General features: G+C 57.7%; 4 protein-coding genes across 6 annotated transcripts in view; all 4 read right to left on the bottom strand.

Moving 5' to 3' along the window:
* VSIG10L (V-set and immunoglobulin domain containing 10 like) overlaps nt 1–6,363 on the bottom strand; it is a 9,468-nt gene extending 3,105 nt beyond the window's left edge. Inside the window, exons 1-7 of the mRNA XM_034639068.1 lie at nt 6,225–6,363; nt 3,705–3,837; nt 2,779–3,624; nt 2,124–2,417; nt 1,689–1,973; nt 804–1,058; nt 69–347 (exon numbers count right to left, since the gene is read on the bottom strand). Coding sequence (XP_034494959.1) covers nt 69–347; nt 804–1,058; nt 1,689–1,973; nt 2,124–2,417; nt 2,779–3,624; nt 3,705–3,837; nt 6,225–6,350 — 2,218 coding nt within the window. The 5' untranslated portion in view covers nt 6,351–6,363. The remainder of the gene's footprint in view (nt 1–68; nt 348–803; nt 1,059–1,688; nt 1,974–2,123; nt 2,418–2,778; nt 3,625–3,704; nt 3,838–6,224) is intronic.
* Nucleotides 6,338–20,038, bottom strand: ETFB (electron transfer flavoprotein subunit beta). The gene is made up of 6 exons (XM_002927921.4): nt 19,909–20,038; nt 11,687–11,845; nt 11,413–11,571; nt 9,309–9,371; nt 7,148–7,306; nt 6,338–6,551 (listed from the first exon to the last, which is right to left on the bottom strand). The coding sequence occupies exons 1-6, from the start codon at nt 19,963–19,965 to the stop codon at nt 6,381–6,383; spliced, it is 768 nt and encodes a 255-aa protein (XP_002927967.1). The 5' UTR covers nt 19,966–20,038; the 3' UTR covers nt 6,338–6,380.
* CLDND2 (claudin domain containing 2) lies at nt 19,968–24,052 on the bottom strand. 3 transcript variants are annotated; one of them, XM_002927923.4, is made up of 4 exons: nt 21,898–22,103; nt 21,433–21,570; nt 21,085–21,204; nt 20,747–20,860 (listed from the first exon to the last, which is right to left on the bottom strand). In XM_002927923.4, the coding sequence occupies exons 1-4, from the start codon at nt 22,064–22,066 to the stop codon at nt 20,787–20,789; spliced, it is 501 nt and encodes a 166-aa protein (XP_002927969.1). In that variant the 5' UTR covers nt 22,067–22,103; the 3' UTR covers nt 20,747–20,786. The 3 variants fall into 3 exon arrangements, with proteins under 3 accessions (XP_034495073.1, XP_002927969.1, XP_034495074.1); XM_034639182.1 differs by lacking the exons at nt 20,747–20,860; nt 21,085–21,204; nt 21,898–22,103 and adding exons at nt 19,968–20,193; nt 23,776–24,052; XM_034639183.1 differs by lacking the exons at nt 21,085–21,204; nt 21,898–22,103 and adding an exon at nt 23,776–24,052.
* NKG7 (natural killer cell granule protein 7) lies at nt 20,747–24,997 on the bottom strand. Its single transcript, XM_011235630.3, has 5 exons — nt 24,657–24,997; nt 24,433–24,579; nt 24,214–24,348; nt 21,433–24,123; nt 20,747–20,860 (listed from the first exon to the last, which is right to left on the bottom strand). The coding sequence occupies exons 1-4, from the start codon at nt 24,811–24,813 to the stop codon at nt 24,065–24,067; spliced, it is 498 nt and encodes a 165-aa protein (XP_011233932.1). The 5' UTR covers nt 24,814–24,997; the 3' UTR covers nt 20,747–20,860; nt 21,433–24,064.

Raw genomic sequence — 24,997 nt, 5'->3', positions numbered from 1 at the left:
ACGGGGTCTGAGGTTAGAAGGGGCTGGAGGACCTGGACTTCTGGGTTCTGGGAAAGAAAGGGACTCACCAAGGAGAGTAATCTGGTTGCCCCCAGCGCCCAGCGCCCCGCTGCACAGCACGGAGTAATTTCCCAGGTCCCAGTCCGGACTGAAGTTGCTAATGAGGAGCCTGAGCCCATCTTGGCTGAGCCGCAGGCGACCCCCACCTCCTGGGGCCACAGGCCGCCCTTCTCGGGCCCAAGAGGCTCTGGATGGTGGAGGACAGCCGGTGGTCTCGAGCACCACCTCTGCCTCCCCTGACCGCGTTTCCTCCACTGTGGGACGTAGCAGAACCTCCCGGGGGGCCTCTGCGGGTAGAAGAAACCCCGCCAAGTCAAGATCTTACCCTGCAGTCAAAGACCAAGTCCTGCGCCCTTTGGTGAAGTGCATCGCAGTGAAACTGGAGCGAACGAGGAAGCGCTGCCCATTCACCCACTCTCTCATTCAATCATCGTCTGATTTCCTTAGTAACGACGAACTAGATACATAGTATGGACCAGGTTTTGAACCGGGAAATTCATGTGATTCCCGAGCCTTCATTTCTCTGGACACGTGGAAAGGTGTCAGCCCTCTTCCTGGGTCCAGGAAAGAAACTGCGGCCCTTCCCCTGCTTGAGGTATAGGAAAAACCTTGGTCCTTCTGCAGGGTTTATGACAAACGAAATCTCTTTTCCTGGAGTTGGAAGTCTGCCTTTCTCATTTCCTAAAGGAGATAAGAAATACCCCCTCGTCGGGAAACAGGAAAGAAATCCCACCGGCTCTCACCCGGGGTGACGGTGCAGGTGCGCGTGGTCACCAGGTGGTGAGCGAGACAGGTGACGCGGACGCCGCTGAGCCGGGGGTGGGCAGGGACAGCCGCTAGGAGCGCCGAGGGCACCGGTCCCGCGCGGACGCCTTCAGGGAGACCCTGGAACTGCAGGGAGGCGGCGGGGACCCCGCCGGGCCACGAGCAGCGGAAGCGGAGGCTGCGGTCCCCTGGACCGCCTTCGACTGAGCATTGTGGGGACCCGGGAGGCAGATCTGTGGAGCGGAGGGAGAGCTCAAGGGGTCAGCCTCTCCCCCCTCACCCCTCCAGCTCCGCCTCTCCACGCATTCACGCCAACACTTCAGCACCTGGCACCGGCCCGTAGGCGTCGTCCGCGCCCCGTTCTCTTGCCACCCAGCTCCCTTTCCCAGAAACTTCCAGGCTGAGTGGGCAGCCGCGTCCCCACTGACGGCCTCTCTTTGCTAAGGAAACTACCATCTCTGCACTGATTTCTTTCCTTGCAAACATAACCCCGTCCCTTCCTTTGTAGTCCCACCCCTTCCACCAAATTACTCTGGGCCTTTAGCCAGACATCTACGCCCCTCCTGTTGCGCCCCGTCCCACATCTAAGAGAACTCCGCCCACTTCTGGAATGACCCAGCCCCCTTTCTCTTGTGACCCCGCCCCTTTCCCAGGTAATGTCTTTATTTGCTAATCCCACTTACTGGCCCAAACGCCTTAAGTCCCTTCTCACTCTGTCCACTCTTCGCCATTTGACCCTCTGCTTAATTTGTTGAGATCGCCCCTTGCCCAGGAACCTCTACCCAGTTAATGCTGGCCCCGCCCCTCTGTTGTGGCCCCGCCCTCCCGGGGAGCCCGCTCCACCCCGTCCGGGCCGCGCTCCCCCGCCACAGTGAGGTTGAGCAGAGCGCGGCGGCGGTGGCCGGTGTGCGGGTTCGCGGCGAGGCAGGCGTAGGTGCCGGCGTGGCCCGGCCGGACCGCGGGCAGCAGGAGACGCGGGCCGGCGGGCACCGCAGCCTCGGCTGGGTCGGCCAGGCTCCACGCGATGTCGGCGGGCGGCCGCGAGGCGGCGGTGCAGCGCAGGGTCACGTTGCTGCCCGCCGTGACATAGAGGGCGGGGGCGGCGTTGCGGTCCGAGGACACCTTGATGACCGGCGCATCCGGGCCGTCTGGAGGAAGGGGTCCGGACCGGGAGAGTCAGGGTTACCCGGGACTCCGCCACGACCCCGGGGCGCTGGACCTCCAACCCCCCCTCCGCCTCGGACCAGGAGCCTGAGCTCCCAGGCCACGGCCCCCGACCCGAGGCACACCCCACTCACAGAAGACACTGACGTCGGCCGCAGCCTCCGTGTGGCCGAAGGGGCTGCGGACGCGACAAGTGTACCGGGCCTGGTCGCTGCGCACAGGGCGCGTGATGAGCAGCTGGTCGCCCTCTGTGCGGATCCGGGGTGGCTCTGCTCCCTCAGGGTCCGTTGCCTCCAGGGTGCGTCCGTCCCGGCTCCAGCTCAGCTCCCCGCGACCCGGCCCCCACCCCAGGCACCGCAGCCGGAGCTCGGCTGCCCCCTCCTCTGTCTCGGGGGTCTCCGGCTGCACCGACAGCTGGGGCAGCGGCTCTGGGAGAAGGGAACGGGCTCAGGACATGGTCCCTGGCCGGCTCGCCCCCTAGATCCAGGACTCCATGACCCAGCCTTCTCCACTCTTCCCACCCAGGACTTCCAGGTCCAGCCCCAGGAGTCCTCCTCATAGACCTCATAGACCTCCTCATAGACCGCTGAGTCTGAGTCCCCCACTCTCTCCTCAAGATTCCAAACCCCCAGGGGTCTTGATCCCCAGGTCCAACTTTCCTCAAGAACGCTTGTCTTGAGCCCCAGCCCCTCTTATCCCTCCTCTCTCCCCTGTCGAGGGAAAAAAACTCCATCAGACAGCAGCCACCTGCCCAAAGGGCCTGCACTCTAGACTTCAGTACCCACTTACCATACACACCCACCGTGAACTCCCGAATCTGCCGGGAGACCCCAGCCCGGATAACCTCAGCGGTGTAGACCCCGGCATCCTCTAGCTGGGCAGAGGCAAGTTCCAGGCCCCCTTGGGCCTGGTCAAATCGTAAGCGGTCTCGGTGAGCAGGATCCAAGCTGATCAGGGGAGCCCCTGGCCCAAGACCCCCGGCTGCCAGCACCTTGGAGCCTCGGCGCCAGACAACCAGAGGAGCAGAAGGGCCGGGGCTGGGAACCGGAACTAGAGGGAGCTGGATGGTGGTCCCCACTAGCACCGAGAGAGGCCTCCCCACTTGCTGGGGGAGGTTTTCCACTGGGTGGGCTATTGCGGTTACCTTGGATTTGGGGGTCTGGGCAGTGATTTCAAGATCCTGATCCTCAGGGGAGAATTTTGAACCTGGGGTCTCAACAGATACTTCAGGATCTGGGACTTGAGCTGACATGTTTGAAGCTGGCGTCTTAACAGAGAAGGAGGGCTCTGAGTCTTTGGCAGGAACTTGAGAACCTAAGACATCAGAAAATCCTCCAGAATCCAGGATTTCAGAGAAGGTAGGATCCAGGCTCAACTTCTGGCCGTCAGCAGAAACATTTGACCAGACGGACCGAGGCACATCGCTAAAATTCGAGGCCTCAAGAAACCATTTGGAATGAGGGACAGCAGCAGTGGTTTTTGAACCTGGAGACTGATCTGGAAATTTCCGGCTAGGGGGTTTGATGGAGGAGACTTTTGAACCTGGGCGCTGGGAAGAGCTTTCTGAGTCCAGGGAGAAACTGGTTTGCTGAACTCCAGAAGAGGCTCCATGGGTGAGGACCCCTCCTCCAGAGGCTGCAAGGAGAGGAGGGGAGGGCGTTGAGAGGCTGCTGAGAAGAGGAACCGGTGGGGAAGGGGCCGAGCAGGGGACTTACCCAGGAGCAGGAAGAGCAGCAGAGCCCGTGAGGTGTCCATGGTGCTGGCCGCACCCGTGAGGACACTGGAGAGAGACTCCAGGGCCTGCACCTGTGCCTCCTGGTCGACAAGTCCTACAGGACTGGTAGCTTCCTGGGCGGGGAAGGAAGCCAGACCCAGTGGGAGGTGCCAGGATCCCCCACCCCCAATCTAGTGGCAGTGCCAGCCACCCCACCCCACTGTCCTCGGCAGCTGGTCCCATCCGACCCCTGCGCTCCCCACCCCCAGGGTGAAAGATGGGGAGAGCTGGGTCCCAGCAGAAATGTGGTACCAAACCCGTGGGCAACAGAAGCCAGGAAGACCTCTTGGAGGAGGGGGAGGTGACCCTACAGAGAGCCCCCACCTCCGATGGCCTTGGCCTCAGTTCAGGCTTCCTCCTCGCCAGCCTCTGTCCGGCCTGCAGCCTCAGATCCCTGCGTTTGACCCTGCTCCTACTTTTCTCCAAGGCCTCCCATAGCTCCCTGCTCCCCTCGGGACAGGTCTTGACTGGCTGTCTCCCAACCTCTCCCGAGACCCAGAGTTGCATCTCCGTGCCCCCCAGGGCCTCAAATGCCCTGCATCCCACCAAACTCAGCATCTTCCCTCCAACACAACCCCCTTCCTGGGCTCTCCATCTCAAGTGCGGTTCCGAGGCTGGGAGCCCTCTTCCGTCCTCTCTCCTCCTTCTCCATTCCCACTGGCCAGACCCGTCCTCTCCTCCCTCCAGCCTCCAGCCTCCAGCAATCCATGGATCCACACTTGACCCCTTTCTGCCCCTGCCCCTCCCGTGACTCCCCTGTACCCTCAGGAGACATCCAAGTTCCCTTCCCGACCCAGAGCGGCACAGACCCAACCACTCCAGCCACACCCACTCTTTGAACATCCGGCCATGCTTATGCCCCATCTCTCCCCTCCCAGATTTGCAGGCAGTCTCTCCTCCGCCTGGAATGCTCTGCTCATTCCCTGCCCCCCCCAACTTGTCCTGCAGCCTCACCTAGTTAAGAATCATAATAATAATTACCACTTCTCCTGCGCCAGGAACCATGCGAAATGCTTCCCAGGCATTATTTGCCCGCACACTTCCAAATGCCCTATGAGCTGGGTGTCATTATCCTTATTTTACAGGCCAGGGGATTATGGCTCAGAGAGGTCAAGGGACCTGCAGGAAGTTGCACAGCCCAGAGGGCAGAGCTGGGCTTTGGCTCAGGGCAGTCAGACTGATCACTCCTGAAAGCTCCCACCACCCCACACTGGGCTCAGGGCCTCTGCTCAGCTCGCTGTCAGTCCTCTGAGCTTATTGGGGCGTTCTCACCACGGTAACAGCAATGGTAATCATACAGAGTGAGCACCTTCCTTGTGTCAAGTGTGGTTCTTGGGGAGGCTACATTAATGGGGTAAGTTTATAGCTTAAAGATGCCTGCAAATTTGACCCTCCTCCCTTAAGGAGTAGGGTCCATGTCCCCTCTCCTTGGATCCAGCTAGGCTCTGACTACCACACCAAGAGAGTAGAGCAGAAGTGACCTCATGCGAGGTCCTCATCTCGGCCTGCAGACCGGCATATTCCACTTCACGTGTGCTAGAACGCTCCCTGTTGGAACCCAGCAGCCAGGCTGTGACGAAGCTAGCTCCAGCAGCCCCCCGGAGAGGAATTGTGGCCCCTGGTCAACAGCCAGCTCAAGTCGACAACCCGGCCACCTTGCAGGCCACGTGACAAAGTCATCTTGGATGTCGATCCTGTGGCCCCACTCGAGACCCCAACCGATGCCGCAGCCTGGAGAGGTGAGCTGTCCTGCCAAGCCCTGCCCAAATTTCAGATTTATGGGCAAAATGAATGATTGGTGGCTTGAGCCTCTGAGTTTTGGGGTGGTTCGTTATGCCATGCCAGACAACCAGAACGCGGGCATTATTACTCACTGCACCCGAGGGAGGAGGAAATCCAGGCTCAGAGAGTGGGGGGTGGCCTGGACAGGGCCTCAGGATCCAGACCCCGAGCCCTTCACCGCTACACTAAGCTCTTCCTACTTTGATCAGCCAGACAGGAAACCGAAGCTCAGACACGGGGTGTCACTCACTCAAGACCCCACAGCCGGTAACCGTGAGCGAGGCTGCAAAATCACCAAGTCTGACTCCAGCCCCGGCTTTTCAACCCCACGTGACGTTTTGACTGTGGTCTGTCTGTCTCCCCAAATGGACCCTGAGCTTCCAGCTTCCTTCCCCCTTGAATCCTGAGCCTCGGCAGGGGCCTGACACCTGCAAGTCCCCGGCAAACACTCTGCAGAGGAAAGCCCTTCTCCCCACCTCACAGACAGGCATCTTCCAGACTCAGCCGAGATGCCTTCTCCCTGGGAAAGCTCTCTGGCTCCACGTACGAGGTCAGGTGCCCCAGGTTGGCTCCCAAGTGCATGGTGTCACCTGTCCTTAAAGCATTCGGCACCCTGCAGACAGCTGCCCCTGCCCGTGTCCATCCCCCCCCCTCCGCTTCAGCACTGGATGTGACTCACCTGGGTCCCCGGCGTCACCCAGCACAGGGCCTGGCACACAGGAGATTTAAGTAAATGTTTGTTGAGTGAATCAAAGACCAGGTCTCCAGGGAATGAGTTAACAGAGACAGTCGTCAGGAGGGTCATAGTTTTATTGCTGAGTTTCAGGGAAGGGGCTCAAATCCGCCCAATCTCCCTCAGCTTGGCCACCAGGTCCTCCGTGGTCTCCACCTTGACGCCGGCCATACGCTGGGGTGGGTCCTCCACGCTAACCACGGACAGCTTGGAGGTCAGGTCCACACCCAGGTCTGTGGGCTTGATCACCTCGATCTTCTTCTTCTTGGCTTTCTGCACACGGGCAGCCCCAGTTCACGGGACTGCCGGAGCCCCTGCCCCCCTCCAGCAGCCTCCTCCCCGCGTCCGCTACATCTGCACAACCAGCCCCGCTGCCCGAACTTGTCTGGACCTACCCACTAGCCAGGACATGCGTGGCCTCTTATGGGGCCTGGTATAGATCACTTCTGTGGACAGGGATGTCCTGGGAAGCCCTTCTACTGAGGGTCCTCTTTTCGTTAGCTGCCTTGGGAAGCCCTTCACTGGCTGAAATGGACTGGCAATGTCAACCTTCCGACAGTAATGACTCCACGGACTTTTGGCCACGCCGACCCACTGAACCCACCCTACTGGATGAGATGACCCACTGTACCCTTCCTCTTGGCTGCGACAGCACGCTAAACTCTCCCTATTGGCTAAGATGACCCAATGACCCCATCCAGCTGGCCATGCTGAACAGTGAACTCTTCCTTTTAGCCGGGTGAGCCCTTCCTTTGGATAAGAAGTCCCTTGGATCCTTTCTCCCCTCGCCTGAGCACCAGGGAGACACTGGGCCTGCCGTGCATTCACCCATTCCCGGGCCCTCAGGGACCCATCCGCTCAGCGCTCACCATGATGTTGGGCAACGTGGCGTAGCGGGGTTCATTGAGCCGCAGGTCGGCGGTCACCACGGCAGGCAGCTTCAGCCGCAAGGTCTCCAGGCCCCCGTCAATCTCCCGCTCCACTTTCAACTTGTCTCCTTCCAGTGTCACCTGGGAGGCGAATGTGCCCTGGGGAGACGGGGGTGGGGGGTGAGGTTCACTCAAGACGGGCACAGAGCGGCAGAAGTGTGTGCACAGGTGAGGGAATGAATGAGAGAACGGAAGAGAGAGTCCTGCACCATAAGCTACAGCAGTGCAGACACAGCAGGAAGCCACAGGAAGGGATCCCAAAAATCTAGGGCCGGGTACCTGTACTTTCACTGGGAGCCACGGTGCGGGTCCTAATGGCCTGAACCTTCTAGTTAGGTTCCTGCCTATGATTAACCTACCTTAGTAACGATGAACACGTCTGGAGCGGAAGGCGCTGTTCTAAACCACTTACACGCACTAAGTCATCAGGCATTCGCGGGAACACTGTCAGTTCCCCACTTTACAGATGAGGAAAACGGAAGCTGAGAAAGGCTGAGAAAATGTGCTCCCTGTAGCCCACCACTGGTCAGTCCAAGAGCTGGCTCCGTTCCCTGTTTCCCCCGACCCACCATTTTGTCCCCTGGGCTCCCTTCGAGGCCCGTCAAGGTGCTCACCTTGAGCCTGGAAACTTCTGCCGGGACCCCATCTTCCTCGCTCAGTGGCCATGCTCTGGCCAAGCCCCCTCTGCCCCTCAGTCCGGGCTACTCCACATTTGCTGACGGACCTCACCGCTTTGTCCCACCAACCTGTTCTCTCCGTTCACTTATTCACTGGACAAACCTTTCCAGTCTTAGCTGGAATGCTCCGTCGCCCCATGAGCCAGCCCTGGGGATACACTGTGAACACGACCAACAGGGCCCTGGCTTTCGTGCACATCTACCCTGGCCAGGAAGACCGTCGGGAACCAAATACATATATGGCAGCCACAGGACTAGAGTGTCTTCTGAGCGTAGGAAATGTGGCTAGCGCAACTAAGGGATGGCATTTTTCATCTTAATTCATTAATTTAAATGTAAAGACCGAGGGGCACCTGGGTGGCTCAGTCGGTTAAGTGCCTGACTCCTGATTTCAGCTCAGGCCATGGTCTCAAGGTCATGAGATCGAGCTCAGCGGGGAATCTGCTTCGCTCCCTCTGCCCCTCTCCCTGTTCTCTCTCTCTCTAATAAATAAATAGATCTTTTTAATAAATAAATAAATTGAAAGACCAATAAGCCAAATATATTAGCATCACTGTGACGATGGCTTCATGGGCGTGTATGTGTTTCCAAGCTTATCAAGCTGCACACTTCACACGTGTGCAGTTTACTGTAGGGTCACTCAATCTCAATAAAGCTGTTAAATAAAAAGAAAAAAAGATACTCGATGCAGTCCCTGGAAAACTTTTAAGTCCATTTGGAACAACTTGGGTGGGTGAATGTACTTTTCCAGCTGTGAGTTTTAGGAATCTAAATTAAGTATTTCTGATGGAAATTCAGCATCTGAACTGCGATGTGCTGTAGATAAAAGCCACACCGGATTTCGAAGACTTCATGCAAAAAGAAAAAAGAATGTAAAATAGCTCAGTATTTTTTATACTGATTACACGTTGAGATGATCACATTTTAGAAGTGTTCAGTTAAATTGCCATTAATTTTGCCTGTGTCTTTACTTTTTTAATCTATGAGAAATTGTAAATAACCTCAGTGGCTTGTGTTTCTATTGGACTGGCATAGGTGGGGAGTGGGGCATCTGGAATTTCATACAGACTGGGCAAGGAAGGCCTCTCTAAAGAGGTAATGACTGAGCAGAGACCTGAAGGAGAGAGCGGGAAAGCCATGAGGCAATCTGAGGGAAGCAGGTCCTAGGCTGACGGAACAGCAAGTGCAAAGGCCCTGAGGCAGGGATGGATTTGGTGTGGTTGCCGAGTGACAGGGCTGAAGACAGAGCACCAAGGGCCCAGATGAGGCCTGGTGTCCTGGCTGTGTGCATCTCCTTCCCACCGGCTGGAATAGCCGAACTGTCTTACTAACCCTGCCTCCCTCCAAAAGGGCAGGGACAAGGGTGGCCCTGTTCTGAGCCCCCAGATCTGGCCCCCAGCAGGTGCTCCCCACTCCGGCCGTACCTGTGGCCAGTCTAGCAATCCAGCTGTCATCTGCCCCGTCTGGTTACAGTCATCATCGATGGCCTGGGTGGAGAAAGAGAGACTGTATGACAATGGGTCTTTCCACATACCATTCAGGCCTTTGTCTAGATGGGGGTTGGCCAGCATTTTCTAAATTTCATGTGGTCTCTGTCACAGCTACTGAGCTCTACCTCAGCAGCGTGCAAGCAGCCACACACAACATGCCTCTAGAAAGCAACAAGTGTGGTAGCGTTCCAATAAAACTTTATTTATACAATCAGTGGCGCTCACAGCCCGTAGTTTGCAGACGCCTGGTCTAGAATGATCCCATCCCCCAACTCGGGCCTGGAGATAGGCAGTCACTTGTCCAGGAGCCCATAAAGACATCCAGCATCTCGATGCCAAATCTTTGCCCCCATATAAATATTCACGGAAGCCTCCTGTGCGTGAGCCAGGACCTGGGCCAGCCACACTGGGGAGCTGAATGAGCAGGGCCAATAAGGACGTTCTATCCCTTGACCCTAGAGATTGGCTCAGGGATGGATACTTGACTCAAGCTGGACCAATGAAGAGTCAGCCCCGAAAGCTTTGCTGGAGGCTTTGGGAAAGAGGCTCTTTTCTTGCCACTGGGGAGGCTTGTGGGATATGAGCCTAGAGATGCAGAATAGTAAAGACAAGACAGAGGAGCAGAGCTGAGAGCTGACACATGACCCTAGATCAAGCCATACCTGAAGCTTGCCCCGTATAAGCTAACAGGTTCCCTTTCTGACTTGAGCCAGTTTGATTCTGACTACTGCCTACAATGAAGAGTGTCCTGACCAGTTTATCTTGTAACTTCTCAGCTGCAGGCCCTGGCCCCAGGAACTGTCCCTGACAACCCAAACAGGCAGGACATGAGTCTGAGACTCACCAGTGAATGCAGGAGGCTTCCACAGGCCATGCTGCCAGTACCAGTGTCCTGGGAAGCTGGCGTGAGACCTGGGTCCCCAGAGCACTGAGCCCTACCCAGACCATGTCTTTTTGGCCTGTTCTCTGGTTAGGCCCTCTGCCTCAGCCTACTGACTTGTACTGTTTCCCTGGCTGGTTGTCATCTCTCTTGTTTTCTACTGCCTGACTTGTGCAGGGCTGGGTAGGACACCCAACAACCTACAGAAACCCATCACCCTCCCTATCTCTGCAGGGGCTGATCCAGCCTGCAGGAATCCCTGTCTTTTCCAGCCAGGGCCTTGGCTCTCTCTCTGAGTCTCCTGTGCCATCTCTGTGCCCTATCTTATCTCTCAGTCTCTGACATTGTTTCTCAGCCTCTGTCCCTAAGCCCCTGCCCCTTGGTCTCTCCCCTCCCACTGCTGTCCGACTGTGGCACTTCTGAGGACCCTCTGCCCCCACCCCGAGTGAGGCCGCAATGTCTGTCCTCAAATGGGAGGGGGTGGGCAGGCGACCCAGAGGGTGTCACCTGCCCAGTCTCCTGAGGAAATAGCTGAGCCAGACTCCTGTCCGCCCCAGGTGGGGGTACAATGTGGTAGGCAGGGTTCTGGCTCACCACTACCCCCCAAACTCCTCCCAAAACTCCAACCTCCAATCTCTCCCCTTTTAGTCCATTCTTCATGTCCTCTTTTTGCACCCGGAGCTGATCCCGTCCCTACCCTGCTCACAGGCCTCCCGAGGCTCCCCAGCACCTTCCAGAAGCCTCAGGTATCTGTGGCAGCCCAGGCTTTCGGAACCACACAGCTGTCTTCCCCACAAACCACCTTCCCATGTCTTCCCAGGCTCCGTGCAATTCCTGACTGCTCTTCCAGAAGTTCCCCTCTGTGTCTCCCAGCCAGACCCCAGCACCGTCTGGACCTCTGCCCTCCCCCTCACTCCCTACAGCTCAAGCCCTGTCCCTCCAGCCACACGTCTGTCCGCTCTGTCCGACGGCCTCCTCTTCTTCCACACAGACCATCACCACAGCCCCCAGGGCTCCGATCTTACCCCACAGGACCCCGGAGTCTTTCTGACGTCCACAGTCACCCTGCCCACCCTGCTCAAACTCTCCAGTCAGCCTGGACCCCATCATCGCGGCTCCTGCCCCCTCCCCCCCGTCCTGAGCAGGGGGCACACTCACCTGCTTGCCCAGCAGCAGCAGATCCACCTTCTCCTTCTCTGCCAGCTTGGCCAGCACGCGGGCCACCTGCAGGGGACCCAGGCGATCTGCCTCTGCCGCTGACACCTCCACGTGGATGCCTCGGTCCGCGCCCATGGCCAGAGCCGTGCGGATGGTCTCCTGCCGGAAGAAGGGGCTTGACTCGGCTTCCAGCCCCAGGGAGCCTGGTCCCAGGGTCTCCTCCCACAGACCCAGGCCTCGGGGCCCTGGCACCTGCTCCCGGGGATCTGAGCACCTGGCACTGGGTGGGCCCACAGCTGACAGCGATGACCTCTTTCACCAGCTTCTTCTCCTTGAGCCGCACGGCCTCCTCCACGGCGATCTCACAGAATGGGTTCATGGAGTGCTTCACGCCATCCGTGACCACACCCGTCTTGTCAGGCTTTACCCGGATCTGCCGAGCCACAAAGGGAAGGGGCAGGGTCAGAGGAAACAGGCAAGAAGGCAAGGGCCGGACGGGGACAATGGGCACCCGGAGGGGGCAGGGCCTTGTCCAGGGTCCCACAGCTCTGGGGACACAGCAGATGAGAATTCACAGGTGGGCACAGGGTCATGCTCTCAGGGTCTCACTCAGACATCTGTGGAGCACCAGGGACATCGGACGTGCTCGTCCGACTCTGTCCTCGCTGCTCCTGGGGCCCGAGACAATGTTTCTCTAATTTTTGTTTGCCATAAACCCCAGTGTGAAATACACTTTATGATACTCCCGAGTCCATTACAAATACACAACATATACTATGGATCAATAGAAATACCACTGCGATGCGAGGTTCGGTGAACAAGACTTCCCCTGACTTTGTACACCGTACCCTGACATTTTCTGCTCTTTCCTTAAATGCCAGCCGTCTACGTGGATCTCATGACTGACACATGGTCATGTTCTAGCTTGCGAAACACCAGCATCGAAGGCCTATCTACGGAACAGGCAAACCCCACTCTTTCCTTTCCTCTCACGGTCCATCTGTACTGAGCACCGACCGTATGCTGGCCCCGAGCCGGATTCTGGGGCGCTGCCTGAGCAAGGGAGCAAGGCCCATTGGCCCGGGAGCTCCGGGTCAAGCGCAGGGGGTGCGGTATGAACAGCTAGCCGTCCCCCTATTAGCCTCCTGTGGCTGCCGTTCCCCAGTGCTGTTGACTCGGTGGCTTACGGTCGCACAGCCCTCGAGGCCAGAAGGCCAACATCAGTTTCTCTGGGCTGCAAGCAAGGTGCTGGCAGGGCACAGCCCCTCGGGGGCCCTAGGGCAGAATCCATCCCTTGGCTCCTCCCGCTCCCGCTGCCTCTCTCTTATGAAGACTCTGGAAATGGCATTTAAGGCCCACCTGGAAGACCCAGGGTAACCTCCCCATCTCAGGAGCCTGAACTCAGGCACCACTGCAAAGACCCTGCTTCCAAATTGGCTACCATTCACCCATGGACAGGGGCCTGAATAGCCTAGCAGGGCCACTTCCCAGCCCACCACACCCCTCTTAATAGCCAACGGGGAGAATACTATTGGCCACTGGGCACGGAAGGAGCATCATTCAGGAGCCCTGTTCTAAGCAATTAACCTAACTCATTAATCTTGGTGACAGCCCAACGAGGGAGGAGCCGTCATTGTCCCTGTGGGCAGATGAGGAAACCGAGGCACCCAAGCAAAGCAGCTGGCCAGTCGGTGGTTTCTAGGACCCAAGCACTCAAATCCCCTGCTATGCCACCTGACAATCCATGAAGAAGTCTGGGGAACTCTGAGAGAGGAGGATGGGGGCCTGTGACCTAGTCTGATGTTGGAGGCTGTCGCAGAAGGCTTCCCTGAGGCAATGGCAGTAGAGCTGACACCCGAAAGATGAATTGGAGTTGAGCAGGTCACGTGTGAGAGTGTTTGGTGGGGTGAGAACATGTGCAAAGGCCCTGAGGTTTAAGGGGAGCACAGTGTGCCATCAGGCCAGAGGCTGAACTACTGTGATGGGCACCATAACGGGTCCTCAAGACCTCCTCATCCTAATCCCTGACACCTATGAATGTCACTTCCATGGCAAAAAAGGACTTTGCAAATGTAATTAATTTAATGATTTGGGGGAGGGGGTCATCCTGGGTTCTCTGGTTGGGGGCCCCATGTAATCACAAGGGTTGCTATACGTGGGAGGGGTAGTGTCAGGGTCAGAGACCCCGTGAAGGTACTGTGCTGCGGGCTTTGAAGCTGGAAGAAGGCGAGGCGAGGCACACAGGTGCCTCTGGAAGCTGGAAATGACAAGGACACGGATTCTCCCTGCGCCTCCAGAGGGAACGCAGGGCTGAAGACACCTTGACCTTAGCTCAGTAGACGCTTTCAGACGTCTGACGTGCAGAATGGGAAGAGAACCAGTCTGCGTTTTCTGGAGCCACTGAATCTGCTTGAGCTCCAACAGGGAACTGGCTAACCGTGCAGGGCCCAGCAGGCTCCAGAAGGGGAGCTGGGTCTGTGTCCCAAGAGCAAGGACAATACAGAGGTGAGTGGATGCAACTTAGGTTTTCGCAAGGTCGTTCTGGATTCTTAGTGGGGAAGACTGGGAGCACAGCAAGAGCGGAAAGTGGGGAGACAGCTGGGTGGCTGTTAGTCAACGAAATGAGGAATGACAGTGGACAGCCGTGCCAGCAGAGATGGGGAAGTGGACGGACTGGACAGGTCTTTGGAGGTGGGCGAGACAGAGCTCTGTGCTCGGCAGGGGCAGGGCGGGGAGAGGGAGAATCCTGCAGGATGCTGGGGCTTCTGTTGGCTACATCCTACAAGCCAGGGAGAGCCGGGTTTTGGGTCTAAGAAGCCCACGAGATGCCCAGAGGAGCCCTGCTCAGGCTCCTGCACGATCCAGCCCAGGATCTGGCTTGTTTCTCTCCTCCCCTGTGGTTCCCTCCAAGGGCTCAGCCGGCACAGACCCAGGATGACGGCCTGGCCGGGGACACTGGGACACTGTCTCTTACTACCTCCCTGCACATTTCTCTCTTCCCAGTCTGGATGCGCCTCATGGACCGGTAACACCGAGTAGGAGGAGGAGGAAAAAAAGGACACTTATCATTTTCTATCACTGTTATTTCATTTTTTAAAAGTCATTTTAAGATTTTATTTATTTATTTGAGAGAGAGAGAGAGCACAAGCAGGGGGAGCAGCAGAGGGAGAGGGAGAAGCGGGCTCCCCCCTGAGCAGGGAGCCCAACACGGGGCTCGATCCCAGGATACTGAGATCATGACCTGAGCTGAAGGCAGACGCTTAACCGACTGAGCCACCAGGCACCACTAAAAGTCATTTCAGTGCCAAAAATAAGGCTCAAATTTCAGAACTGAATAAACTCACTTTGCTGGAATACAACTGGAGCCAACACCGTGCTCTGAATCTGTGCTTTTTCACTAGAACCTACCCTGAGCGGGTTGCACATGATCCCCAGAATTTGCTGGAACATCCCCTGGCTTGACCCCCCCCCCCCCGCTATCCCTCACCTCCCGTGTAAACCTCATCCCTTCCAACTCTCCAGTCCCCTCTTATCCTGCTTAACTCTCACCGTAGCACTGACCACCCCTGACGTACAACATACACTGGACTGATTTAGAGTGACCATCAGTCTCCCCCCACCAGAATGTCAACTGCCCGCGGACAGGGACTTCCATCAGCTCTGGTCATGACTGTACTCGAAGGCCGAGCACTTGCCAGAACCACATGTGAGAACCTGCACCGGAACCACTCAAACACGAAAACAGCATGGAAACTAAAACACGAAAGCCCTCTCGTTACAAAAATAAAATCCAAGTCAGAGGTTTCCCCTTTGAACAAGAAAAGCAGCCTCCACCAGTAAAAGCCCAGTACTGGGGGGCCAGGGGCTGGTGGAGTGCGCCCAGCCTGCTCTTGCTCTGGCGGGACTCCTTGCACCAAGCTCCTGACTCCCAGGGAGCAGGGGATGAGCCCTCCGGCCCCGGGAGACATGCCAGCGCGTCTTCCCCATGGAAGCCCTTTTAAGCCTGAGTTGATTTCCAGCTTCAAAAACACTGTTTAGTTAGATTACATACGTCAGGAAACAATGGTTGGTCTGAAAAATCTGTGCCGACCTTTTTTGTTATTATTTTAAATAATGAGGTTTTATAAATCAAAGGAGATGATTCGGCATGGAGCTTTCACTCTTAAAGTTGCAAAATATGTACCTTCAACAGAAACAGCCAGGAGCCAGACAGGCAGCGCTCCCAGGGCTTTACGTGTATTAAGTCACTTAACTGTCCTAACCACCTAGGTTTACTGCCATTACTGTCCCGATTGTCCAGATGGAGCAACCGAAGCACAGAGAGGCCAAGCGCCTTGCCCAGGATCACACAGCAAGGAAGTGGCAGGACCAGAGGCCTAACTCCAAGTCTGTCTCGGGAATCATGCAACTCTCTAAGACACAAAATGGGCCCTCGAGAAGTAGGGGAGCCAGTCCTTTTATTCATGACCATTTATTCGTGGCCCATTCTATCAGAGCAGGTGTTTATAAAGTGACTTCTGAAAGCTCTCCCTGAACTCCTGACACAGTTCAAGGACTTCTCTGTGGTTCTATCCACTAGTTTTTTCCATCAAGCAAGTCACTCACTGGGCACATGCTGGGGCTCTGGGCAGAACACAGAGCACCCAGGACACAGACTGACCGGGACAGCCAAGGCCAGACGGGGAGATGGTGGCCAGGGAGGGATGCCAGCGACAGATGACTAAGGTGGTGGTCAGTGCTCTGAGACCCTTCTAGAGCAGACCTCATCTCGGGCAGGCAAAGAGGACCAACATCCTCACAGAGCTGACACGGGTGACCTAAGGGACGAGGAGGTGCCAGCCCTGCCGAGGACAGGAGGGGTGAAGGGAAGGGGAAAAGGCCGGGCACTTCCAGAACCGAGGGAAGGCATGGCTGGTTGGCGTTAGGCCAAGAGCTGGAAACAGGTTTTCTGGGGCCTGAAGTCTCCAGCCTCTGGGGGAGCCTCTTTAGGAAAACACACACCAAATCACGAATGCAAAATTGATTCAGTCTCTCCCCGGGCCTTGAAAGAAACGCTGAAGGTTACGGCCTCATCGGCTCGTGGAAAATGTATCCCTGGCCACAACTGAGTATTCCTGGGTTGCCAAATGCTTATGAATTAACACCCTAGACACATAATCGCACACATACATGCAGACACACACTGAGCAGAGCATTGGTTGTGTTCTGACCGGAGAGTAAAAAAACTTCCATTACCAGTTCTACCAATAATAACCACATTCCCTGAGTGCCAGCCAAGGCCAACACTTCCCGTGAGCCAGGCACTGTCCTAACACCCCATTTAATCTGCACTGTCACCCAATACAGGAGGAACTACTGTTATCCCCATTGTAGAGAGGAGAAAAATAAGGCTCAGAGTGGTTAAGCAACTCCCCCCAAGGTCACACAGCAGGAAGTCGACCCAGGCAGCTGGCCTGAAGTGGACCCTGAACCGTAGAACATAACCGATATTTAAGACAGTGGTGACTACATCAGACAAACTCTCCTCCTGACCTTGGAGCTTGAATTCTAGAAGGAGAGACATACACTAAAGTGAGCGATCAGAAAATTACACTGTGGATTACAAAGTGGTAAGAGTATGGGAGAAACTACAGCAAGAGAGGGCACAGGGATGATGGGGGCTGCAATTTTAAGTCAGTGTCCAGGGACGGCCCCACAGAGAAGGTGACATCCGAGCAAAGACTGGAAGGAGGTGAAAAAGCCATGCTGGGGGTGCCTGGGTAGCACAGTCGTTAAGCGTCTGCCTTCGGCTCAGGGCGTGATCCCGGCATTCCGGGATCGAGTCCCACATCGAGCTCCTCCGCTGAAAGCCTGCTTCTTCCTCTCCCACTCCCCCTGCTTGTGTTCCCTCTCTCGCTGGCTGTCTCTCTGTCACATAAATAAATAAAATCTTTAAAAAAAAAAAGAAAGAAAGAAAAAGCCATGCTGGGAACAGAGTGGGTGAGACCTGGCACACACCCCAAGGAGCTGCTGTTCTGGGTGTGGGGGTGACACCTGGGTGAGCAGAGGATCCCAAACCAGTGTGGGAGCAGAGCTGAGAGAGGCAAGCCCAGGGAGTTGCAGGAGTGTCCGAAGACACATCGAGAGGCCTGAGAGGGTGGGGGTAGGGGGGGCTTCCTGGAGGAGGTGATACCAGAGAATCACTAAACTTTTGATACGATTGACAGGTCAAGTTAGGCACGACAAGGGAGGAACAAAGAGCAGATGTGGAGAGGGAAGGGTGCCCAGGCAGAAGGCACAGTGAGGGGGGCAAAGGTCCAAGGCAAGAAGGGGCCTAGTCTGTCAGGAAAGATAAGGTGGGAGCTGTGGAAGCACAAACAGTGAGGAAGGGACAGGGCACCGTGGATGGCAGAGCAGGGACCACAGCGAGACCACGAAGGGTCTCGAACACCAGGCTGAGGGGCTCAGACTTTGTCCTGAGGGTGCGGAGCCTCAGGGCAACTCGGGGTGCAGGAAGAGCCCTGAGGCTGAGAGAGGATGGACTGAAGGAAACATTGAGAACCAGGGAGGAGACTGCGTGTGGGGCCAGGTGGGAGGAGGGGAAGTCTGAAATGCTAGGCCCATGAGGATGGAGAAGGGGACCAGCTGACAAGTAACAGGCGGCAGGGGTGGTGAGGGAAGGAGGGCAACGGTATTGGGGCTCTGGCCCAGTGCCCCGGGAGCTGGCAATGTCTGAACCATTTATTTCTTCAGAAAGGGCACCTACACACATAGCCAGCAGACAGGATGCAGTAGAGGGAGCCCCGGGGCAGTATGGGAGGGACAGGCAGCACACACCCCTGGGACAGGACAGCAGCTGATACCCTCTCTTTGATCTCACATTCAGCACACACATCCATATGCCAGGCCCTGTACTGGGTGAGGATGGGACCCAAAGCCCATCAAACTGGGGCCTGCCAGGGGGCTGAGAGAGATACGACCCAGACATCTCAGGCCATGGACACCAGGGCTGGGGCACAGGGAGGCCCAGGGGGCGACAGAGCCCAAAGCAACAGCTAGAAGTGGGAGGAACCCAGGAGAGAAGGTCCCAGGACCCCAAGAGCAGCTGAAGACAACACGCCTGCCCTTTCCTGTCAGGGCTTTGCCGCAGCTGTAGAGTGAAAACGGGCGGAGGGGTGCCTGGTTAAGCTTAACGGGTTGCCTCTGGCTCAGGTCATGACCTCAGGATCCTGGGATCGGGCTCCCTGCTCAGTCGGGAGTCTGCTTCTCCCTCTCCCTCTCCCTCTCCCCCTCCCCCGCTTGTGCGCTTGCTCTCTCTCCCTTAAATAAGCAATAAAATCTTAAAAAAAAAAAAAGGGGGGGGGGAAGAGCAGAGACTAGGCCAGGACTTAGATCCTGCCTGTGGCTGCCTGGAGCTGGGTCATTCAGCAAGTAACAGGACCTCGGCGGGCCTCACTTTCCTCACCCGCCCAACGGGATGGATTCGTACTACCAAGAGGATACTGAAAGCACCGAATGAGTCAGTCTCTGTCCAGGACTCGGAGGGCTGCCACTTGCACAATAAGCACTCACTAAACCTGAGCAGTTATGATCACTGAAGTTTCCATGCCAAGTCCGGCTCCCTCCTTCCCACCTCACTCCCCAAGCCGGCAGGGACCCTGGTTTCATAAGCCCCGAGGCCTCTGGCATACCAGGCCCCTGGCTGGGCAATCCTGGGACCACAGAGGTGGAATCCCAGTTTGATGGTGGGGACAGACACGGAGGGGCAGTCACCACCTTCAGTCTGCTTTAAGCCAAGTATTTCGAGAAACTGGCTGGAGGGGCTGTGTCTGATTCACCTCTGTCCCGACCAGCTTCTCTCTGGGGACAAGCCAGGACCTCAGAGATGTTGCGCACCCCCCCACAGCCCTCTCACGGGGAATGGGAGCCAGGACACCAGCTCAGTCACACAGGATTTCATCTCTAGCAAGCCCTTCTCCCTCCCTTCCTGGCCAGAGCCTGCTCGTTCACCCCGCAGCTTTGCAGGGTGAAAGCTTCTGGGTTCCCAAGTTAACAGTCACCTGAGTGTGCAATGCAGCCTAACAGGTCAAAGTGTGCCTTGTGTGCAAAGCACCAGTTGCGCTGAGGAGTCTGACGGACCTGGAGGGGAATCTCGGGTCCACCCCATCCTAGCTGAGTGACCTCTCTACGCCTCAGTTTCTCCAAATGTTACATAGGGGCAGTGGCACCTCCAGCAGGTAAGAAATAGAGAAAGTAATTCGTACTGCACACAATTACTAAGACAGTGAGTCCAAAAACTTGAGAAAAGGGAACGGGGTCATGACGCCGGAGGGGCCAGGTTTGAATAAGGAGGGATCTGAAGTCTGAACCTCACAGTCCTTGATCTTTGCCCTCACGTGTGACTTTGACGTTTGGGGGGAAGAGCGGCAGAGATCAGATGTACGAGAAGACCCCCTATACAGTGACCCCGGAAGCACACGGCCGCGGGGTTCGGGGAGGTGGAGGGAGCCCGGTCACCTTCACGGCGAAGTCGATGACCCTCTTTACGGCCACGAGCGCGCGCAGCTCCGCCATCTTCCTGCCGCTGCCACCTGCGGGGTCAGTTGTCTCACTCCGCTTCTGGATCCAGACGTCCCGCCCACCCCCCTTCTGCGCCTGCGCCCCGCGCGGCCACCCAGTCAACGGCTGCGGTGCCCGCCTCCGCCCTGACAAAGGACCAATCGGGGCCCGGAGGAGAGGTGAGGGTGTGTGGCAAGAGGATTCGGACCAATGGAGAACGGATGCCGGAGAAAGAGGCGGGACCTGAGGGGAAGGGAAAAGAACTTAGTGAAGGGGGCGTGGTCTGGAACTAGGAGAAAGGTCATGCGCGTAGGGAGGTGTTTCCCGGAGTGGGGCTCCTCCCGGGCCTCCCAAACTTTCTCCAACGCCCTCAGATTTATCCCTCCCCTAGTTCCCCACTTTTTCCTCGCCTCCGCAAGTCGCCATGCTTGTACCCCTGCGTCCTCTTGTGTTTCTCCCCATTTTCTTCTTGTCATGTTCCTCGTCCTACGATCATGCCTCTGACGTTCCCCCCATATCCGTTTTCCCGCGTACATGTCCCTACATCGCTTCCAAGCGCCCATGTGCTCTCCTGACCCCACCACCCCTGTGTCCCGTTCCCCCTCCAAGCTTAAGCGCCTTGACCACTCCATGCTCCTGTCCCCATGTTCCGCGTTCCCTATAGGTTCATGTGCTTACGTCCTCCCTGAACCCCCAGGTACCCCCGTGTCCCAGTCCCCCGTCCTTTCCATATCCATGTTCCCGCGTGCGTTCGTGTCCCCCGTGTTCCCCCAGAAAGGCACGCGGAGCCGCGGCGGTGAAAGCTGTTCCTTTATTCCGCCCCAGGCAGGCTGCGGTCACAAGCACACGGGAAATCCACTGATGGCATCCGTGCTCTGCACGATCATGTCCGCCAGCAGAAAGCAGAAGCCTGGCGGGAGGGGAGCGGAGGGCGGGTGGGGGACGGTGGGTCCTGGGGCAGATGGCTGGGAGTGCCCCGCGGACTGGGGTTTGGAGCCCCAAGGGCACCCCTGCCGGGTCTGCGGGAGTCGGGAGCGGAGTGTGTTGAGGAGTCCCCGGGAGGGCGGCTGGGAGTCTGCGGGGAGGGGTTCCTCTGGGCAGTCTCCTCCACCCTCCTCCCGCTGTCCAGGTTACCCGCGAGAATAGAGAAGGGTAAAGCCAGCCACCCCGAAAAATAGGACCACGAGAAGAAGACGTCGTTTTTCCACGCGTTCTTCACGGTGTAGCCTGTCAAGGCGATCAGCAGCAGCAGGCCTGGGCCCCGCGCACCCGGTGAGCTTGGCCAGTGGGGCCGCACCCAGGCCGCACCGAGGCCGCGCCCATCGCTCGGTCCACGTCCCCTTCTCCCAGCCACGCCCCCTCCTCTGGGTCTCCGGCCCCTCCCCCCACTCCCTTCCCCGCGCCTGAAAGCGCGACCCCTGGGCCCCTGCCCCCTGCAACCCCCAGGCCCACGCTGTGACTGAGGGCCCGCTGCCGTCTCACCGTAGAGGAAGAAGATGCCGCTCGTCGTCTGGCCCCGCGAGTCGCCCTCTTGGCACAGAATGCGCAGCCCCATCACCAAACCCACGATGCCGGAGCCCGCCGCCAGCACCATGCACGCCCCCGTCACCGCCAGCATGGCTGCGGAGAGCGCCGCCTCAGCCCCGCGCTGGCGCCGCCCCTGGCCACCACCCCGACCCGCCGGTACGGGGCTGGGAGCAGAGCTGACGGTTTGGATGGGGACTTAGAGGTTACTCCGTGAGGGGCAGTTAATGTCGCAACAGGGAAGTAGGTCCCGAAGTGGGGGTTCGTGGTAGTCTCTGTGGCGGAGGAGCAGGTGGACCTGAGACTGGAGTGGAAGGGGTGAGGGTGGGGGCGCCGCAGGATGTGCCCAGCTGCTGTGCCAGCTGTGGTCTGCGCTGGGGGCTGTCTGTCCAGTGGGGAACATCTGGGCGGGCCGGGCCTCACTCTGGCAGGGGATGTTGGAGCAGGTGCCGTCTTGACACTCCTGCCACAGGCCACTGTGGCCCCCAGGGTGGCGGATCCAGTAGTTGGTGGCAGTGGAGAGAATCATGAGGATTTGGGCCAAGAAGCCCAGTAAGGTGCCCCCGCTCTGAAGGCTCCGCTTCACCCCCATGCCAGGGAGGCTGCTGCCGAGGGCCACACATGCAAGATTGGCCAACCCCCCCTCCCGTCCCCAGACCCCTCTCCCGGGTCCTTCCAGTCCTTGAAACCCCCTCCCACATGTCCCTCCATGTCTAACTGCACCCCAGCACCTCTGTCTGGGGACCCCTCCTTCAGGCCCTCCCCAAACCCAAGACCTTCATGGCCTACTGCTCCTACTGGGGGCCTTGAGACCTTACCCCCAAAGAATCACTGCTTAGAAACCTCCCTGTCTTTCAAAGATCTCCATGCCCCAGTGGAATGTCCCTTTAGCCTGTCCAGTGCCCTCCCCACCCCCAGGCACCCACCCATCTAAGTGACTCACACCCAGCTACCAGGGCTTCTTAGACACAGAGTCCAGAGGAGTGGGGGAAGGGAGACTGGGTCTCTGTGAGGCAGGAGGAGTTCCAGAATCTTCTCTCCCATCAGCCATTTAAAGAGATAACCACCCACCCACCCATGACACACATACACACGTAAGCAACTCTTCTGGCACAGACAGCGCAGAGTCAGACGGCAGGTCTGGGGGAGCCAAAAGGCCATGACATAGTAGACCATATCCTTGTGGAAACTCTTCCCTTCATCCCATAAGCACCCCAGGCCCCCAGCTCTCTGACTGCGCCCCCTTCGGTCCCCATGCAAGCTCTTGCCCCTCTTCCTCCTCCTCCCTCCACTTAGAACCCGTTTTCCTGGAGTCTCCATCCTGCGTCTTCTTACCAGAGGAGCTCGTCACTGGGTCCCTCTCCCAGACCCCCGACAGCCATATCCCGACTGAACTCAGCAACTTCCGCCCAACCACGGAGGACTCTGCCATCCCACCCAGTTGGTTGTGCCAGACCCCTGGGCACTATCATCCTTGCCCCCTCCTGCCCATCACTCCATAAAGCCCTTGGATCCCTGAGTCCGGTTCCTTCTGCCCCCCTGAATCTTTCTGGCTCCTTCCCTCTTTCCCATCTCACGCCCTGGTCCCAGTCACAACCATTGCGTTGCCAACTCCTCTCTCCCTTCTGCCTGCCCCAGAGGGGTCTGTCTGGCACCTGGAACTGACGTTGACCCTCTCCGGGTCACAACCTTGTAGCTCCCTGTTTCCCTCGGAAGAGAGTCACTGTGGCCTCAGGGGCCCTGGCTCCCACCTGCCTGTCCATCCTCATACTGCACCACCCCTGCATTCTACATTCCACCACAAAGCACTGTTCTCCATCCCCTGAAAACTCCCAGCCTTTCCGCACCTCCACCTTTGGGTCCCTCCACCTGGATGACATTTCCTTGGCCCTTGAGAAGCCCCTAAACACCCTCCCCACAAAAAGCTCCCCTCCACCCTGGCCTGACACAGTCAGTCTTTCTCCCCACCATCCTGGGCTCTGCCTGCTGTCTCACTTCTGTCCCTGGAGTTGCAGCCCCCAGTGGGCAGGGTGCCAGGTCAGACTCCCATCTGCATCCTCAGTGAGATGAAGCAGAAAGGAGGAGCTCAGGAAAAGCCCCCTGAAGGAGTAAATGAATTAATGGAGTGAAGAGGACCGGAGTGAAGAAAGGGTGACAACATCAGAGAGGGAGTGAGAAGGCAAGAGCATGAAGTGGGAAAGACAAAGGAGAAAAGAGAAAGGACAGGGTCTCAAGGTAAACCAGGGAGAAAGACAAGGGCCGGAGAAGGTTGCCGACATGGGGCCAAGCCTGAGTCCTCACCGGCCCCAGCTCCGTGCGTGGGAGCCACCTGACGGCAGCTGGGGGCTCCGACTCCTTTCTGGGCACCGAGTGTCGCCCACCAGGGAGGTGGCTTGCCGTCAGCTTGTGTCGCAGCTGAATTAATCTCAGAATAACCAGATCCCAGCAAATTTTTGTTGAATGAATGAAGAAACAAGTGGAGGGGTAGTGGGAAGGCTGGGTGAGGGCTAGAGGGAGGGCTGCGGGCGCCCGTGGCTCCTGACGAGGTCTTCCGCGAATAATGCTTCATCCTGCCTGTCTCGCCTCTGGCTCACAAGGTGTCATAGCCAGGCTGGGGGCCACGACAGTGAGCACCCAGACTCAGGCCACCTGCGGTGGCAGAGAGAGGTTAGCATTAGCCCCCACCCTGCTCTCTCAGAGCCCCCAGCCGGCCTATCCAGGTCCCAGAGGAGCAGTCACCTGTACAGAACCAGAGGACAGCTGAAACCCAGCCCAGGTAGAAGGACCAGGAGAAGAGGGTCTGGACCTGGGGGTGTTGAGGCTGGTTCCACCGCTCGCTGGTGTAGACCACCATGGCCACTGTGGCAAAAATGGCTGGGGATGAAGACAAGAGAGAGGGCTCAGCCCCTCTGCGGGAACTCACCAATCCCCATAGCCCAAGGGCAGCCCAGAGTCTACCTGCAGCAAAAGCCATGACAGAAGAGGCCAGGGGCCAGGAGCCTCGAATGGACAGTGAGGGGATGCAGGACATGACGAGGAAGGTCACAGACACCAGGCCCCACACGGCGGCCAGAATAAGGAGGCTCTGGGTCGCGTGGATGTAGTCTGCTCAGAGGTAAGACTTCAGTGCCCGCCCCTCCAGCAACCCACTTCCCCCAACCGGAGAGACCACTATACCTTACCTGCTATATTGTTCCCAAGCCCCTTTGGCCAGAGCCCCGAGTGTAATGAAAAGCCGGGTCCCCTGGCCTCAAACCAGTAATCCGTGCTCAGAGCAATCAGGGTACACACCAGGCCCAGGGAGCCAGTGAGTAGGGCTGAGGACCGACAGAGCTCCATGGAGGTAAGTACTGGGTGTCTGGGTCCTGGGGACGAAGAGGCTGGTGAGCTGGACTCTTGGGTCCTCTGAGCTCAAGAAAGAGAAGGCTTTAAGACTTTAAAACCAGGGCGGTTTGGTTTCATGCAGTTCCGGGTAGATGAGTATTGCCCTACACCCTCCCTTTCTGGTTGCCCCGACAACATC

Source organism: Ailuropoda melanoleuca, chromosome 12 (assembly GCF_002007445.2).
Source record: "Ailuropoda melanoleuca isolate Jingjing chromosome 12, ASM200744v2, whole genome shotgun sequence".
Classification (NCBI taxonomy): domain Eukaryota; kingdom Metazoa; phylum Chordata; class Mammalia; order Carnivora; family Ursidae; genus Ailuropoda; species Ailuropoda melanoleuca.
The sequence above is the reverse complement of the archived record's forward strand: the minus strand, read 5'-3'. Positions and strand labels throughout refer to the sequence as shown.